The 14,848-nt window shown below is 49.0% G+C and overlaps 1 protein-coding gene across 37 annotated transcripts in view; it reads left to right on the top strand.

Annotated features, from left to right (window-relative positions):
- MADD (MAP kinase activating death domain) overlaps positions 1-14,848 on the top strand; it is a 40,879-nt gene that overhangs the window by 6,238 nt on the left and 19,793 nt on the right. For 12 of the 37 annotated variants that reach the window (XM_082628591.1, XM_082628570.1, XM_082628586.1 and 9 more), the window contains exons 4-20: positions 410-713; positions 1,238-1,369; positions 2,016-2,129; positions 2,825-2,905; positions 4,769-4,947; positions 5,301-5,536; positions 5,736-5,892; positions 6,171-6,274; positions 6,851-7,017; positions 7,390-7,643; positions 7,895-8,034; positions 8,870-8,971; positions 10,644-10,703; positions 11,061-11,163; positions 11,521-11,707; positions 11,805-11,955; positions 12,308-12,514. In XM_082628591.1, the coding sequence (XP_082484717.1) occupies positions 410-713; positions 1,238-1,369; positions 2,016-2,129; positions 2,825-2,905; positions 4,769-4,947; positions 5,301-5,536; positions 5,736-5,892; positions 6,171-6,274; positions 6,851-7,017; positions 7,390-7,643; positions 7,895-8,034; positions 8,870-8,971; positions 10,644-10,703; positions 11,061-11,163; positions 11,521-11,707; positions 11,805-11,955; positions 12,308-12,514 (2,678 nt within the window). The remainder of the gene's footprint in view (positions 1-409; positions 714-1,237; positions 1,370-2,015; positions 2,130-2,824; positions 2,906-4,768; positions 4,948-5,300; positions 5,537-5,735; positions 5,893-6,170; positions 6,275-6,850; positions 7,018-7,389; positions 7,644-7,894; positions 8,035-8,869; positions 8,972-10,643; positions 10,704-11,060; positions 11,164-11,520; positions 11,708-11,804; positions 11,956-12,307; positions 12,515-14,848) is intronic. The other 25 variants (XM_082628573.1, XM_082628581.1, XM_082628567.1 and 22 more) reach the window with 3 other exon arrangements.

Genomic DNA, 14,848 nt, shown 5'->3' with positions numbered 1-14,848 from the left:
TCGCTGCTGATGCTCAGGAGAGAGGGGAGGCGTCTAGAGTTGAGGTGTAACTGGCTTGTGAGGGGCGTAGGAATTTTCCTCTAAAGCCTGAAGTCCTTCAGACCTCCTTAAGCACTTTGTGTTAGTCCGTGCTAAGCAAAAGACTACTGCAGAGTTAGGCTTCCTTCCATAATCGTGTTTGGAGTGATGCTGAGGAATTTGGTGTTTCACGATGGGCAGGACAATAAGTCTTGCTATGTATACATTTTTGCACTTGTCATTATTCGTAGGTATGCCCTGTGATCCTAGCTGAGACCAAAGGGTGGGCTTCTCCAGTTTCTGTCACTAGAGCCTCTATGGTTACGTTGGGCTGCAGTGGGATGTCAGCTCCTAGCGCTTATGTGTCTGTTTCCTGCTGTCTGCTGCTCAGGGACACCATGTGGCGCATCTTTACTGGATCGCTGTTAGTGGAGGAGAAGTCCAGTGCCCTTCTGCACGACCTTCGAGAGATTGAGGCCTGGATCTATCGATTGCTGCACTCCCCAGTACCCGTCTCAGGGCAGAAGCGAGTGGACATTGAGGTCCTGCCCCAGGAGCTCCAGCAAGCTCTGACCTTTGCTCTTCCAGACCCCTCTCGATTCACCCTAGTGGATTTCCCACTGCACCTTCCCTTGGAACTTCTGGGTGTGGATGCCTGTCTTCAGGTGCTAACCTGCATCCTGTTAGAGCACAAGGTGAGAGGGCCAGCTTTCTAGACTGTTCTAGGGAAAGGGCTTTGAAATGTGGCAGAGGCTAGACCCATGAGTTCTCTGAGGATAGGGACTACATCTTTTGCATCATTTTGTCTCCAGGAGATAACACGATACCAGGTATACAACAGGTACTCAGTTGGTGTGGGTTGAATTAAGGTACTAGTATCGTGTGGGATATATTCAGAGGGCTTGACACTCATTTGAATTCTCCTTAACTATACCAGCCTAATTCTCTGAAAATTTCAGTCGTTCTGTTCCAATGAGTGACCGTGGGATTTGGGGGTACAAGAACTAGGATGACAAAGGAGAGATTCAAGGGAGAATGATTGCAGTGCTTGCGCTGGGAGGCGGCAGACAGGGTGGGGTGTGAGGCAGTGATAAGTGTGGAAACTAAGCCTCCAGAGCCGTAGGCTTGGTGAAGCAGGAGCTACATTGTAGTGTGGGAAGCTGTTTTCTCACAAACCTTCTCCTGTCGGGTAAAACCCTTGTGGTGTGGCTCGTTACAGGTGGTGCTGCAGTCCCGAGACTACAATGCACTCTCCATGTCTGTGATGGCATTTGTGGCAATGATTTATCCCTTGGAGTATATGTTTCCTGTTATCCCACTGCTGCCCACCTGCATGGCGTCCGCAGAACAGGTGAGTCTCAAGGTGTCTTCTGGCTTTGTCACCTCTGTTCTAACTCTGTCCAGCTCTGAGGGCGAAGGCTCGATGCCCAGAGACGTTGTAAATCAGTACTCGTCCTGAATTCCTTGTTATAACTCATTTGTCTACAAACTCTGAACCCGTCTGCTGGCAGAACCTATGCTATTTATGTTTTTTATTTATCACAGTTAATATAACGATTATAGGCTGCTGGCTACACCACTGCACGTGCTACATCGTATGTAGAATATGCACTGTTCCTTTTCTAAAATCTGAAAACGTCTGAACTTTGAAACACATCTACCTTCGAGGATTGGGAAGAGGGATTGTGGACCTGCGTTTTCCTTATCTAGAAAAATCGTGACTCGGGCTTCCCTGGTGGCGCAGTGGTTGAGAGTCCGCCTGCCGATGCAGGGGACACGGGTTCGTGCCCCGGTCCGGGAGGATCCCACATGCTGCGGAGCGGCTGGGCCCGTGAGCCATGGCCGCCGAGCCTGCGCGTCCGGAGCCTGTGCTCCACAACGGGAGAGGCCACAGCAGTGAGAGGCCCGCATATCGCAAAAAGAAAAAAAAAAAAAAAAATCTTGACTCCATATGTGATCGCAGTAGAGTTTGGTTTTGTTTCTTGTCTCTTCCACAGCTGCTGTTGGCTCCAACACCGTACATCATCGGGGTCCCTGCCAGCTTCTTCCTCTACAAACTGGACTTCAAAATGCCTGATGATGTATGGCTAGTGGATCTGGACAGCAGTAGGGTGAGGCTCTTGGCTGAGGCATCGTAGGGTCTAGAATAGGATTGTGTTCTGTTTTTCTAGATTACTCCCAGGAAGTTCCTAAGTTTGTGGGGGATTGCCGTTATGAGACTCATTGAAACAACTTTTTAAAAAATGCTGCTTTTACTTTATTGGCTTAATAAGCCCTTGGTTAGGACTCAAAGAATTATAAGATTTAGTTTTGCTGGAGTTAAATGCTTCCCCACATCTTCCAAGAGCAGTAGGGCAGTTGTGGTTGCAGGATTCTTACATATGGTGTAGGTCATCTAATGGCTTTCTGGGAGTGTAGTTTCTAGTAAGAAACTGCAGACTTTAAAAAGTATATTAACATTCCGCAGTGTGAGTACATTCAAACTTTGGTAGGTAGCCCTTATATGTGTTCATTGTAAAACTTTAGAAGATGCAAATAAGTATAAAGAAGTCAATAAAAACTATGATCCTATTATCTAGAGATAGTCACCAATAACATTTAGGTATAATATTTCCTTTCAGGTGTGTATATGTGTCATATACGTGTGTATGTGTGTATTTTATACGTGTGTATATAATATATGTGTTTGCATATATATAATAATACCGTATATATAACCTCCTATTCTTATTACTTACCTTTATGTAAGAGAAGCTTTGGAGCAACTAATTCTAAGGTCATGCCTTTTATCTCTCTTCTGGGGCAGGTGATTGCCCCCACCAATGCAGAAGTGCTACCTATCCTTCCAGAACCAGAATCATTAGAGCTGAAAAAACATTTAAAACAGGTAAGTGAAGAATGAAGAAGAGGAAGGGGAGCAGTAACAGCTCTAGGACTGCTGTAGGCGGACAGCTGTTATTGTAAGAGCCAGTTTCCTTTCAGACTTCAAGTGGAGTAGATTTTCTTAGCCTTGGGTGGGCTTAAAAAGAGATGTATCCCATTTCTGGGTTGCAGGGTGAATCTCCAAAAGGGCTTCTTAGATTCCTTTTAATTCATTGTATGCCCCCTCCCACCCTCTAATCCTTGTAATGCTGTATAAAACAACCCTTCACTTTCTGCTTCTTGTCCCATCTGCCATTCCTAATGGCCTTGGAGCATTCTGTCAGTGTTACAGGAGGGAGTTAGTAGTTTGGATAATCTGGCTCCTTTTATGTTTTCCTCTTGAATTGATCTCTGGTCCCTATAGAATCATTTCTTCAAAAATTCCTTTCTTTGAGTAAACCCTTAAATACATTCTTCATTGATTGATTTTCTTCTTCTTCTGCATGCTGAACACAGTACCTGAAGGTAAAGTGTGATGAGGCCCTGGTCCTCCGCGCTGCTCTGTGTGTCGTGTAGGACCACCAGTAGATAGCTCTGTATTTCTTTTTAGGAATCTGTCATTTGAGGGGTCTTCAGGAATCTCTCTCTGTGTTGTCTCAGTTCTTAGAAATACCTCTAGGTGGGGATTTCCCTGGTGGTGCGGGGGTTAAGAATCCGCCTGCCTATGCAGGGGATGCGGGTTCGAGCCCTGGTCCGGGAAGATCCCACGTGCCATGGAGCACCTAAGCCCGTGTGCCACAACGACTGAGCCTGAGCTCTAGAGCCCACGAGCCACAACTGCTGAGCCTGCGTGCCACAGCTACTGAAGCCTGTGCGCCTAGAGCCCGTGCTCAGCAACAAGAGAAGCCACCGCAATGAGAAGCCTGCGCACCGCCACAAAGAGTAGCCCCCACTCACTGCAGCTAGAGAAAGCCAGCACGCGACAATGAAGACCCAACGCAGCCAGAAATAAATAAATAAATAAATAAGTTTTTTTAAAAAAGAAGAAAAATGCCTCTAGGTGAAATCTGTTTGGATATAAATGGGTGATTTTGTATTATCCCTCTCTCTTTTTCACTTGCTTCATCACTAATGTAATATGATATCTTGTTACTGCAGAGTCTGGTGAGGATCACAAGTTCAGAAAGTTCTCTAGCTGTCTTCCTTTGCTGTGTTTTTCATTCTTGATGACTGCTTTAGTATGACTAATGAGATGGAGAGGTTGATATATGATACTGGAGTTTAAATGTTTGTAGGAGCTAAGATTTTGGGGCTCACAGATCCTGTATTCTGACCCCTGTTACTCAAAAGTGTGGTCCATGAACCAGCAGCATTAGCATCGCCTGGGCTTGTTAAAAGGGCAGAATCACCTCAGGTATATTGAATCAGAATCTGCAGTGTGACAACATCCCCAGGCGATGCCTATGCTCATTAACATTTCAGAAACACTGCTGGGCTAGACGAGTGGTTTTCAGACTGCCCCGTGGAGCCTCTGAGGGTTGATTTAGGTTGGGACCCCCGAGCATATGAGGCTCTGGGTTCCGTATGTCCTTCAGAGAAGCTTTACGTTTACATGTTTCGATTGTTGATATTTCTACATAGATTTCAATTGAAAAACAAGATTTTGTAGCTAAAACAAATTTGAAAACTGTTGCCTCGGACTTCAGGTTTGATCAAGTTGCCTTGAGTCAGATGGGCTTAAGCTGAAGATTTCAAAATTCAGATTGTTTTCTAGAGGTTAAAATATTTGGATTTTTGTTTCAAAGATGAAGGTTCTTTTCTAGGAATTGAGATTGGCTGGCTGCCCCAGAAATCTGCCTTCTCTGAGGGACTTCTTATTGTTCCGCAGGCCCTCGCCAGCATGAGTCTCAACACCCAGCCCATCCTCAATCTGGAGAAATTCCACGAAGGCCAGGAGATCCCTCTTCTCTTGGGAAGGCCTTCTAATGACCTGCAGTCCACACCTTCCACTGAATTCAACCCACTCATCTATGGCAACGATGTGGATTCTGTGGATGTCGCAACCAGGTACAGCCAAGCCATCCCCACAGTCACAAGCTCTTAAATTGGTCTCTGCTCACTCAGTGACCTTGGGGCAGATTACTTCCCTGAGCCAGAGGTTCTTTATGTATACAATGTATATAATATTTGGTTACATTTGCCACCTTAGTAAAAGCAAACAGAAGAAATAATCATACTCTCAGGCCTCTTAGACCTTGTATGAAGAAGGGGATTGATGATTCTTTAAGCTACCTCTCCGCTTGCTGTTGGAAGCCCGTTAAATGATGACTGTGGGAGGTGGTCTGAGGCCTTGGATCGTAGGGATCCTTGCTGTGCAGGGCGAGGGACTCGGGTCATCTCACCATCCCCTTCTTCCCCAGAGTGGCCATGGTCCGTTTCTTCAACTCCCCCAACGTGCTGCAGGGCTTTCAGATGCACACACGTACCCTGCGTCTCTTCCCCCGGCCCGTGGTAGCTTTCCAAGCTGGCTCCTTTCTAGCCTCACGTCCCCGGCAGACTCCTTTTGCTGAGAAACTGGCCAGGACTCAGGCTGTGGAGTACTTTGGAGAATGGATCCTCAACCCCACCAACTATGCCTTTCAGCGGATTCACAACAGTGAGTCCACCTACCTCTGCTTTGCCCCACCTTCTGCGTTTGTCCTCCTGATGGCTCTTCCCTTTGCTTTTTCCCTTTCTAATCTTCCACCTGCCCCTGCCATTCTGATTTTGCTTTAGACTTTCTCCTCCCTTTCTTTGAGGTTTTGCTTGCTTTTCTCCCTTCTTGCTGACTCTCTCCTTCTTTCCTCCGTGGGTAGACACGTTCGATCCAGCCCTGATAGGCGACAAGCCGAAGTGGTACACCCACCAGCTGCAGCCTGTCCACTATCGAGTGTATGACAGCAGCTCCCATCTGGCCGAGGCGCTGAGCGGGCCGCCGGAGCACGACTCTGACTCTGACCCCACTGACGACAGGTGAGCGGCCCCCTACAGCAGCAAGACAGTTCTTGAAGTCTAAGAGGCTCTTGCTAGCCGTCATTTAGCGCAATTGCAGAATTTCATAGGATTTAGACATCAGTCCCTGAAGCCTTGGGCTATATTTTAGTTGATTGTTCCGTGTTAGTTTCCTTATTTTATCTGGCTCCCTGGCCTTGAGTTAAGGGTGCTCCTCTGTTTATGTTTCGTAAAGCTGATGGCTGATTCTTCTCCCTGCCCCTTCTTTCTGTTTTATTTTTTTTCTCTTCACTCTGCAGCGGCAGCGATAGTATGGATTATGACGACTCAAGCTCTTCTTACTCTTCCCTTGGTGACTTTGTCAGTGAGATGATGAAATGTGACATCAATGGTGATACTCCTAGTAAGTGTACTTGGAGAAATTGGCCAGCTTGGGACAGGGTTTGGGGTTCTGTGATGGTATGATCTGTACCTGCCATCCTTGTTTTTTTTTTAATTAAAAAATTTTTTTAATTAATTTTTAATTGGAGTATAGCTTTTTTTATTTTTTATTTTATTTTATCTTTTTGGCTGCGTTGGGTCTTTGTTGCTGCACGCGGGCTTTCTCTAGTTACGGCGAGTGGGGGCTACTCTTCGTTGCGGTGCGTGGGCTTCTCATTGCGGTGGCTTCTCTTGTCGCGGAGCATGGGCTCTAGGCGCACAGGCTTCAGTAGTTGCAGCACGCGAGCTCAGTAGTTGTGGCTCGCGGGCTCTAGAGCTCAGGCTCAGTAGTCGTGGGCACACGGGCTTAGCTGCTCCGTGGCATGTGGGATCTTCCCGGACCAGGGATTGAACCCATGTCCCCTGCATTGGCAGGGGGATTCTTAACCACTGAGCAACCAGGGAAGTCCTTGGAGTATAGTTGATTTACTATGTTGTATTAGTTTCTACTGTACAGCAAAGTGAATCAGCCATACATATAATCCTTGGGTTTTGGCAGACGTGGATCCTCTGACACACGCGGCGCTGGGGGATGCCAGTGAGGTAGCTATTGATGAGCTGCAGAGCCAGAAGGAAGCAGAGGAACGTGGCCCAGACAGCGAGAACTCTCAGGAAAGCCTCCCTCTGCGTTCCAGCTCCAGCACCGTTATCCGTGGAGCCAGTTCTGTACGTGAGGACCTGGAGGAGGGGATGAGTGAGGACGGTTACTGGGGACGGGGGCCTCAGCTCTGTTAGGAAAGCTAGGATGAAGCTACTCACTTGCTACTTTCTCCACATTTCCCCCTTCTTCCTCTCCGTAGAGCCTATAGTTTAGAGCCTGCGAGATACAGTTTGACCCCAGAAGGACATCCAGCTTTGTTCAGGGGTTAGCCGAGATGCCCTTTGCATAATTTGTGGAGATAGAGAACAGGGGTATAACAAAGATCTTTTCTCACATACCCCTTAGGCGAGGGACCTGACAGGCCTGGCTTGAACTGAGAACATAGGAAGGCATCACAGGGCACCAGGTGACTCCTTTCTATTTAATATGTCCCCTAGGAACCTGCCGACTCAATGGAGATGGATGATAAGGCAGCAGTAGGCGTCTCCAAGTCCCTCCCCAGCGTGCCTCCCAGCATTGGCAAAGCGAACGTGGACAGGCATCAGACAGAAACTGGAGAGGGGTCAGTGCGCCGGCGAACCTATGACAATCCGTACTTCGAGCCCCAGTATGGCTTTCCCCCTGAGGAAGATGATGATGAGCAGGGGGAAAGTTACACTCCCCGATTCAGCCAACATGTCAGTGGCAATCGGTGAGAGCCTGGGGTTGCCTTCTAGATGGGTGACTGAAGGACCTCACTACAGTGGACCCTGGGCGAGGGTTAACCAGAAAGTCTGAGCAGTCTGAAGGCTCTCATGGTCCTGCGTCCCCAGAGGGTCATGCTTTGATCTAGGCATTTAGAAATTGTGGGGAGGGAGAGGTGACCGCAGTGTAGCATCAGGCCCACACGCCCAAGATTAGGTACCCCTGCCTGGGGCTTATAGGTGCCACTGTGCATTCAAGGGCTCAAAAGCTGCTGCGGCCCAACAGCTTGAAACTGGCAAGTGACTCAGATGCAGAGTCAGACTCTCGAGCGAGCTCGCCCACCTCCACCGTCTCCAACAACAGCACTGAGGGCTTCGGGGGCATCATGTCTTTTGCCAGTAAGTGCCTTCAGCTCTCTCCCGCTTCTGTCCCGTCTTCGCTCCAGCAGGGCCTGACCACGGCAGATACGGCTTAGAGCTTCAGATGTAGGGCTGGGCTGGCATTATCAAGCTCCGGATCAGGTCGTTTGGGTGATACTGAATAAGGTATTTTCAGGGGAGGTCAATGAAGAACAGGGACAGATTAGTCATTACCTTTATACCTGGACGTTTTAGTCTGTTTCAGGTAAGACAGCTAGCTGTTCAACTGAAAAGTAATCATTATATTAAAAATCATACACTTGTACGTGTATTTTGTGGAAATCTTCTGGTCAAATTTGATTTGGGTATATATCTAATATCTCCTTTGCCTGGGAAAGGACTTTTTCATGAACGCGCCTTGAAATCTATGTGACGTTGACTTGTGCATAGAGAATATTACCAGAGATGAGGGGTGGTGTCGTTTAAAGACTAAAGACAGACTAGGGGGCGGAGAAAGCCAACATGGGGGATAATTGTGGTGGTGAGTTTTTTAGAAGCCCGGGAGGGACAGCACCAGCATCAGACCGGAAGCGCGTTAACTGCTGGCGTTCATGCTGGGTCGGCAGTAGAGGAGAGACTTGGATGTTAGCATCGCGGGAAGCCGTCAGAGAAAGTTGTTACTGGGTTATGAGCAGTCCTGGCAGTGGCCCCTTTGTTTGCCCCGAGTTAGGCGTGATCCTTTCTAAGCGAGGTCAGAGGTTCTGGGGTTGCATTTGAAAAGGAGGAGGGTGAAGATGATGATACGGTCATTGGAGCATGATGCTCCGATTCTTTATCCCTCTGACTCACTGCTCTCACTCGCTCCCCTGGACAGGCAGCCTGTATCGGAACCACAGTACGAGCTTCAGTCTTTCAAATCTCACACTGCCTACCAAAGGAGCGCGAGAGAAAACCACGCCCTTCCCCAGTCTGAAAGGTAACTCCAGCCCTCCTTTTGCCAAGCCAAGATCCTCTGGGAAATATTTCAGGCCTGTGGGTGCTTGTCAGGAGCCCCATGTATGAAGAATCCTTTGATCCAGCCCTTGCCTCTCATATCGCTTCCCATGGCTTTCACTGCACATCATGAGTTCTTGCTGGTTTTCAGATGGGAAACTGTCTTTTGTAGCTAAAGAAAAGGCCCTGTTACATCATATAGGATAACGGCAACGGGGGGGATTGCTGCTGCTTCTGGGGGGAACCTTTGTCAGAGGCACGTAATTAACATAGGGCTCATCAGCTGCCACCAGTCATCTGCCAGGTTCCTACCGCGTGAACTTAGGACAAACTCAGTCCTAAAGAGCTGGCCCCCCCCAGGGGATGGTTGTGAAGAGCCTGGCAGTGTTTATAGAGTCAAGAAGCCTCTTACTTTGGCTTCATGTTGACGTAGGCCCTATGAATGGGCCTGGTAGCATTGGTTGGCTTCTAGGGGCAATTAAGACCTTATTTGATTTTCATATGTGATCTCTGACAGTTTGAAGGTTTCTTCTTTTTTATAAATTTATTTATTTTAGTTACTTATTTTTGGCTGCATTGGGTCTTCGTTGCTGTGCGCAGCTTTTTCTAGTTGCGGAGAGCGGGGGCTACTCTTTGTTGCGGTGGGTGGGCTTCTCACTGCGGTGGCTTCTCTTGTTGCAGAGCACAGACTCTAGGCACGCGGGCTTCGGTAGTTGTGGCTCGCGGGCTCTAGAGCGCAGGCTCAGTAGTGGTGGCACATGGGCTTAGTTGCTCCGCGGCATGTGGGATCTTCCCGGACCAGGGCTCGAACCCGTGTCCCCTGCATTGGTAGGCGGATTCTTAACCACTGTGCCACCAGGGAAGCCCTGAAGGGTTCTTCTGAATTTACTTTGACTTCTGTTTGTTTACTCTGGATTTTGTGCTGAAATATTTAATCACAGAAGGAAGCACAATGAGAAGCAGCTTCATGTATTTTTTTAACTGACCTCTCTTCCCAGTGTTAAAAATGTCAGGAATCTAAGGAGTGTCCTTTGGTGGGGCTGGGAACATAGGATAGATGGGCAAAAGGACATCATAGCCAGTGGTGTAGGGAGCTCACCAGCCCTATAGAGTGAGTCTACACAGGCTCAGTAGGTGAGGGATGGAAAGGTGTTAGCGTCACTGGCTTTCATTTGATATAGTTAAAGGGGAGAGCAATTGAAATGCTTTCATTGCATGCTGATGCTTCACTTCATTTGCTGCACTCATCACTCCCATCCAGCTCCCATCCTCACCCCCACCCCCCCTTCCCATGACAGCATCTGCAAGTTGGGTCTCTTCCCTCTGCATACCTGCAGCCCCCCTGGACCCCTGTGCTAGATGTTTCATGAAAACCAATGGTCCCCTTTCATGCATGTGCCTGTTTAGTACCTAAAGGCTCCTTGTGTTACTACCCTGCCTCTGGCTTTGAGAGGCCATAGTCTTAAGGATGGTCTTTCCTCGAGCCTCAGTTGTCTCCTGGCCACTTGGCTTCCAGCTCTGAGGTGCCTAAGAACTAAGGTTATGTGCACTAAGCTTTGGGAGAATGCTCAGATGATCTGACTTACAGCTCCATTGAGGGGTACAAGGGTTGTGGTATCATGGTGCACCTACTAATTGTGTATTTTGTGTCCCAGTATTTGGGCTAAATACTCTAATGGAGATTGTTACTGAAGCCGGCCCCGGGAGTGGTGAAGGTGGGTCTTGCCCGTGAGCTATGCATGATCTTTTTTCCTAGCATCTAGTGTGCCTGCCTGAGGGCATCCTCCTCATGGAGCAAGCGGCATCACTCGAGCGACCTGCCTTGCCCCGTCCCCCGGGATGCCCGTGCTTGCCCATGGGGTGCGTTGCTGGTGCATGTGGAGTGGCCTGAGTCTCCACCCCCACTTCCTCCACATTGCCGTGGCTGGTTTCTACCTATGCGTGACACCCCAGTGCTGCCCTCACCCAGCCCTTCCAGGGAATGGGTGTGGAACACGGCCACCCAGGGCTGTGCTGACACCAGCTACTGGACTACAGTAGTGATCTCTCTCCTTCTACCTTCCTGGCTGTAGGAAACAGGAGGGCCTTGGTGGACCAGAAGTCATCGGTCATTAAACACAGCCCAACAGTGAAAAGAGAGCCTCCATCACCTCAGGGCCGATCCAGCAATTCTAGGTAATAAATGGCAGAGCTGTTTTAAAAGTTCTCAGATAGAGGTGGTGATCCTTGTACCAAACACTAGGGATGCTCAAACGTGGGAGGGAAGCTCTCAGTGGGTAAATGAAATCCCTTCCCCTTCTGACTCAATCCCCATGTGGCAGTAATAGCTCATGGTGTTGAGCAGAGTGTACCAGCAGTGGTGGGTACTCGGGCAGACCAGGCCGTCTGGAGAGGTAGGGTTTGCAGTGGACTTGGATGTTTGGAGACGTGGCTTTGTGTTTTGCCCTTGGAGGCAAACATCTAGTCTGGTGAAAGGGGGAGATGCTCTGCAAAGGAGCCAGTGACCACAGAAGTGGTATATGGACCCTCTAGTGAGAACCAGCAGTTCCTGAAGGAGGTGGTGCACAGCGTGCTGGACGGCCAGGGGGTTGGCTGGCTCAACACAAAGAAGGTGCGACGGCTGCTGGAGAGCGAGCAGCTGAGAGTCTTTGTCCTGAGCAAGCTGAACCGCACGGTGCAGTCAGAGGACGAGGCCCGGCAGGACATCATCCCAGATGTGGTCAGTGCTGGGGGTTGGGAGTTGGAATCAACTGGGAAGAGGGACATGGGCGCCAGAGGCAGTTGTCGCACCTCTCGCCCCTGGGTTACTGTTGCAGGAGATCAGTCGGAAGGTGTACAAGGGCATGTTAGACCTGCTCAAGTGCGCGGTCCTCAGTCTGGAGCAGTCCTACACCCACGCAGGTCTGGGTGGCATGGCCAGCATCTTTGCACTTCTGGAGATCGCCCAGACCCACTACTATAGTAAAGGTAAGGATCGGACCAGCAAGGACAGCATATGGTGCCCACAGCTCTCCCGCTCGCGCCGCCCACGGCGCTCCTGCTCACGCCGTCCACAGCTCTCCCACTCTTCTCTGAAAGAATGAACTTGGCCCCTTGACAAGTTTCCCAGTGTCAAGCTGCTTCCTGTTAGGCTTTGGGATTTTATTTTCTAGTGCATGTATGTATGTAGTGGGTGTTCTTCTGTCGTGGAAAAGAACGGTGTCAGCTTCTCTTTCCTTGCACTTCCTCCTCTATCCTTGCTTCTCCCACCTCACTCCCACACCTTGACTCTCACTCACTGTCTCTTTTGACCTCTTCCTATGTTTGATCTTTTCCTCAGAACCAGACAAGCGGAAGAGAAGTCCAACAGAGAGTGTATATACACCAATTGGCAAGGATCCTGGCCTGGCTGGGCGGGGGGACCCAAAGGCCATGGCACAGCTGAGAGTCCCCCAGCTGGGACCTCGGGCAGCAAGTGCCTCAGGAAGGAGTCCCAAGGAACTGGACACCAGAAGTCTAAAGGAGGAGAACTTTGTAGCATCTATCGGTGTGTATCGTGTTGGGTATGGCAGAGGAGTTCTGTCTTCTTAATGTCCCTCCCTCCTTTCAACTCATCCAGAATCCCGCCTTTCTCTTCCCCATGCTTTGCTCTGTAGACAGGAAAATAGATCTGTGTCCTTTTCTAATGGCATTTCTTTATACTTCTGTATCCCTTATGCTTCATGTACAGCCACCCTCACCTACATCTTAGAGGAAGAATGGAAGTTTTGCTTAGAGGGCCCAGCGAGGCTTAGTGTAGGAGTCTGAGCTGTACTCCCCGTCCCTCTCCTTTATTTACATCTGGGTCTCTTCACATAATGGAGAGGCCACATGAGCTCCTGGAAGCTATAAGGAAGTTTATAGATGCATCTTTGGGCTATAAAATTGTGACTGTCTGGGTCTCTAAAGCCAGTTTTCCCCCATCCAACCATTATGCTGCCCTCAAATTTGCTCCTTTGTGGCATGTCCGGCAACCCCATTTCCCTGGGTTCTGGACTTCGAGGTACAGAGTTCTGAGTCAGCTTTTCTTTAAACATGTCCTTACTGGACTTGATTAGACCTTGCTTACATTTGGTGTTTCTCCATTCCCACTAAGGCAGAGCCTTGGTGAGCTCTCTGGGTGTCACCTCTGTTTGACTCACTCCCAGCCTGACCTTGAGTCACCTAGATTGTGTCTTTCTTTTTCGGGTTCTAGGTCCCTGGGCAATGTGCTTCTAGCCGGTGCCTCTTTGCCACATCCATTAGCAGTTGCCTTTTGCTCCCATAAATGGTAATGAGGAACCAGTTTCCTTCTTAGGAGAGCTGTGCTTCTCTAACCAGCAAAATATTGTCCTAGAGGCAGTCAACCATGCTTTTCTCCTACCTGTTGTGATGTTCTAGAAAATGTACTGACCTGCCAGTCTGGAGGTCTGGAGTTTTAGCCCTGTATCTGCCCCCAACTAGGAGAGTGACTTTGGGCAAATCATTTCCCCTTTCAGGGTCTCTATCTCCTCATCTGGAAAACAAGGAGATTGCACTAAGTAGACTCTAAAGTTCTTCCAGGAAGAGAATTGCTGTGATCGGTACTCTCTCTTCTTAATCCCTCCTAAGATGCTCTTCTTGACCATTTAGTGTTCTCGTGTCGCCTCTACCGGAAGCATTTTTCCAGATGACTGGCTAAGATGGGTCTCTTGGTAGGGCAGGCAGTGATGCTGAGGGTAAGTTGGGGTGTTTTGGTAGTCACAAGAAGGGATGCTAACTGCCTACCTTGAATGGCCTCTCTCCAATCCAGTGAATCAAACAGATTTGTGCTCATGCTTCTGAAACCCTTTGGCTGCTTGAGGTAATAATCATCTGTCTTATCTGGAATCTTTAAAATTTGCTGTTGCCTAGCTCATTTGGCAGAGAGCGTGGTGTGGTGGAAGTTTAAACTGGTCCTGAGTTACCTGATCTTGAGCAAGTGTTCCAGCCTCTTTGGGATCAGTTTCCTCACGCCAGAATGAAGGAGCTTGATTAAAGGCTCTGCCAGCTCTAAGATTCTGTGAGATTTTTACTGCCACATTGAGGTTAGGATAGGAATTTAGTCCTTGACCTGGGGGGAAGGCGTTAGATCTCTTGATTTTTTTAACCTCCCCTCCCCTAAATGAAGATCTCTTTTTATCTCTTGATTTGTAATCCTGTGCCTGAGACTGAATCAGCTTGGGTGGGTGGGTTTCCATTTCGTCTGTCTGACCAGCCTCTGACTCTCTCTGTCTTTCTCTCCTGCTCACATTGCATCTGGGGTAGAATTGTGGAACAAGCACCAGGAAGTGAAAAAGCAAAAAGCTTTGGAAAAACAGAGTAAGGAACAAATGCCCCTTCCCGTTCCCAAGTCTCCCATACCTGCCAACTCCCCAGGCCCAGTTGGGGCAGGCTCCCTTTGTCAGCCCCACCCCAAATTTGCTCTTGGCGGGGGGTATTTGGAATGAAAGCAGGTAGGTGGTATGTGACTCATAGGTATATGCTTGTCGGCTGCTTCTTTCCCCCTCCCCTTGTCGTAATCAGGCAGTAATCAGGGCATCTACTGTGCAAAATCCCTTAGAGCTTGGTTCTCTATTGCTTCCGGGTTGGTGGGGAGAATGTTTGCCTATTTCAGTGCCCCTCATTGGCTGATATCTCCCTCACCCATTAGAAGGCCTGTGGGCACAGTTGGCAGAGATGGTTGCTGTCCCTCCGTGTTGAGTCTGTAGCTCCCCAACTCTCTCTGGTGGCTGGCCTAGGCACGCTGTCTTGCTTTCTGTCATTCTGTCCTTCTGCCATACCATTGTGGGCGGGCGGGAAATACGGGGGTGGTTTTTAATGTCAGACACAGAAGCTGCAGGGT

The sequence above is a fragment of the Mesoplodon mirus genome, assembly GCF_964341445.2.
Source record: "Mesoplodon mirus genome assembly, chromosome: 7".
NCBI classification, from domain to species: Eukaryota; Metazoa; Chordata; class Mammalia; order Artiodactyla; family Ziphiidae; genus Mesoplodon; species Mesoplodon mirus.
This window is presented reverse-complemented; position numbering and strand designations above follow the sequence as displayed.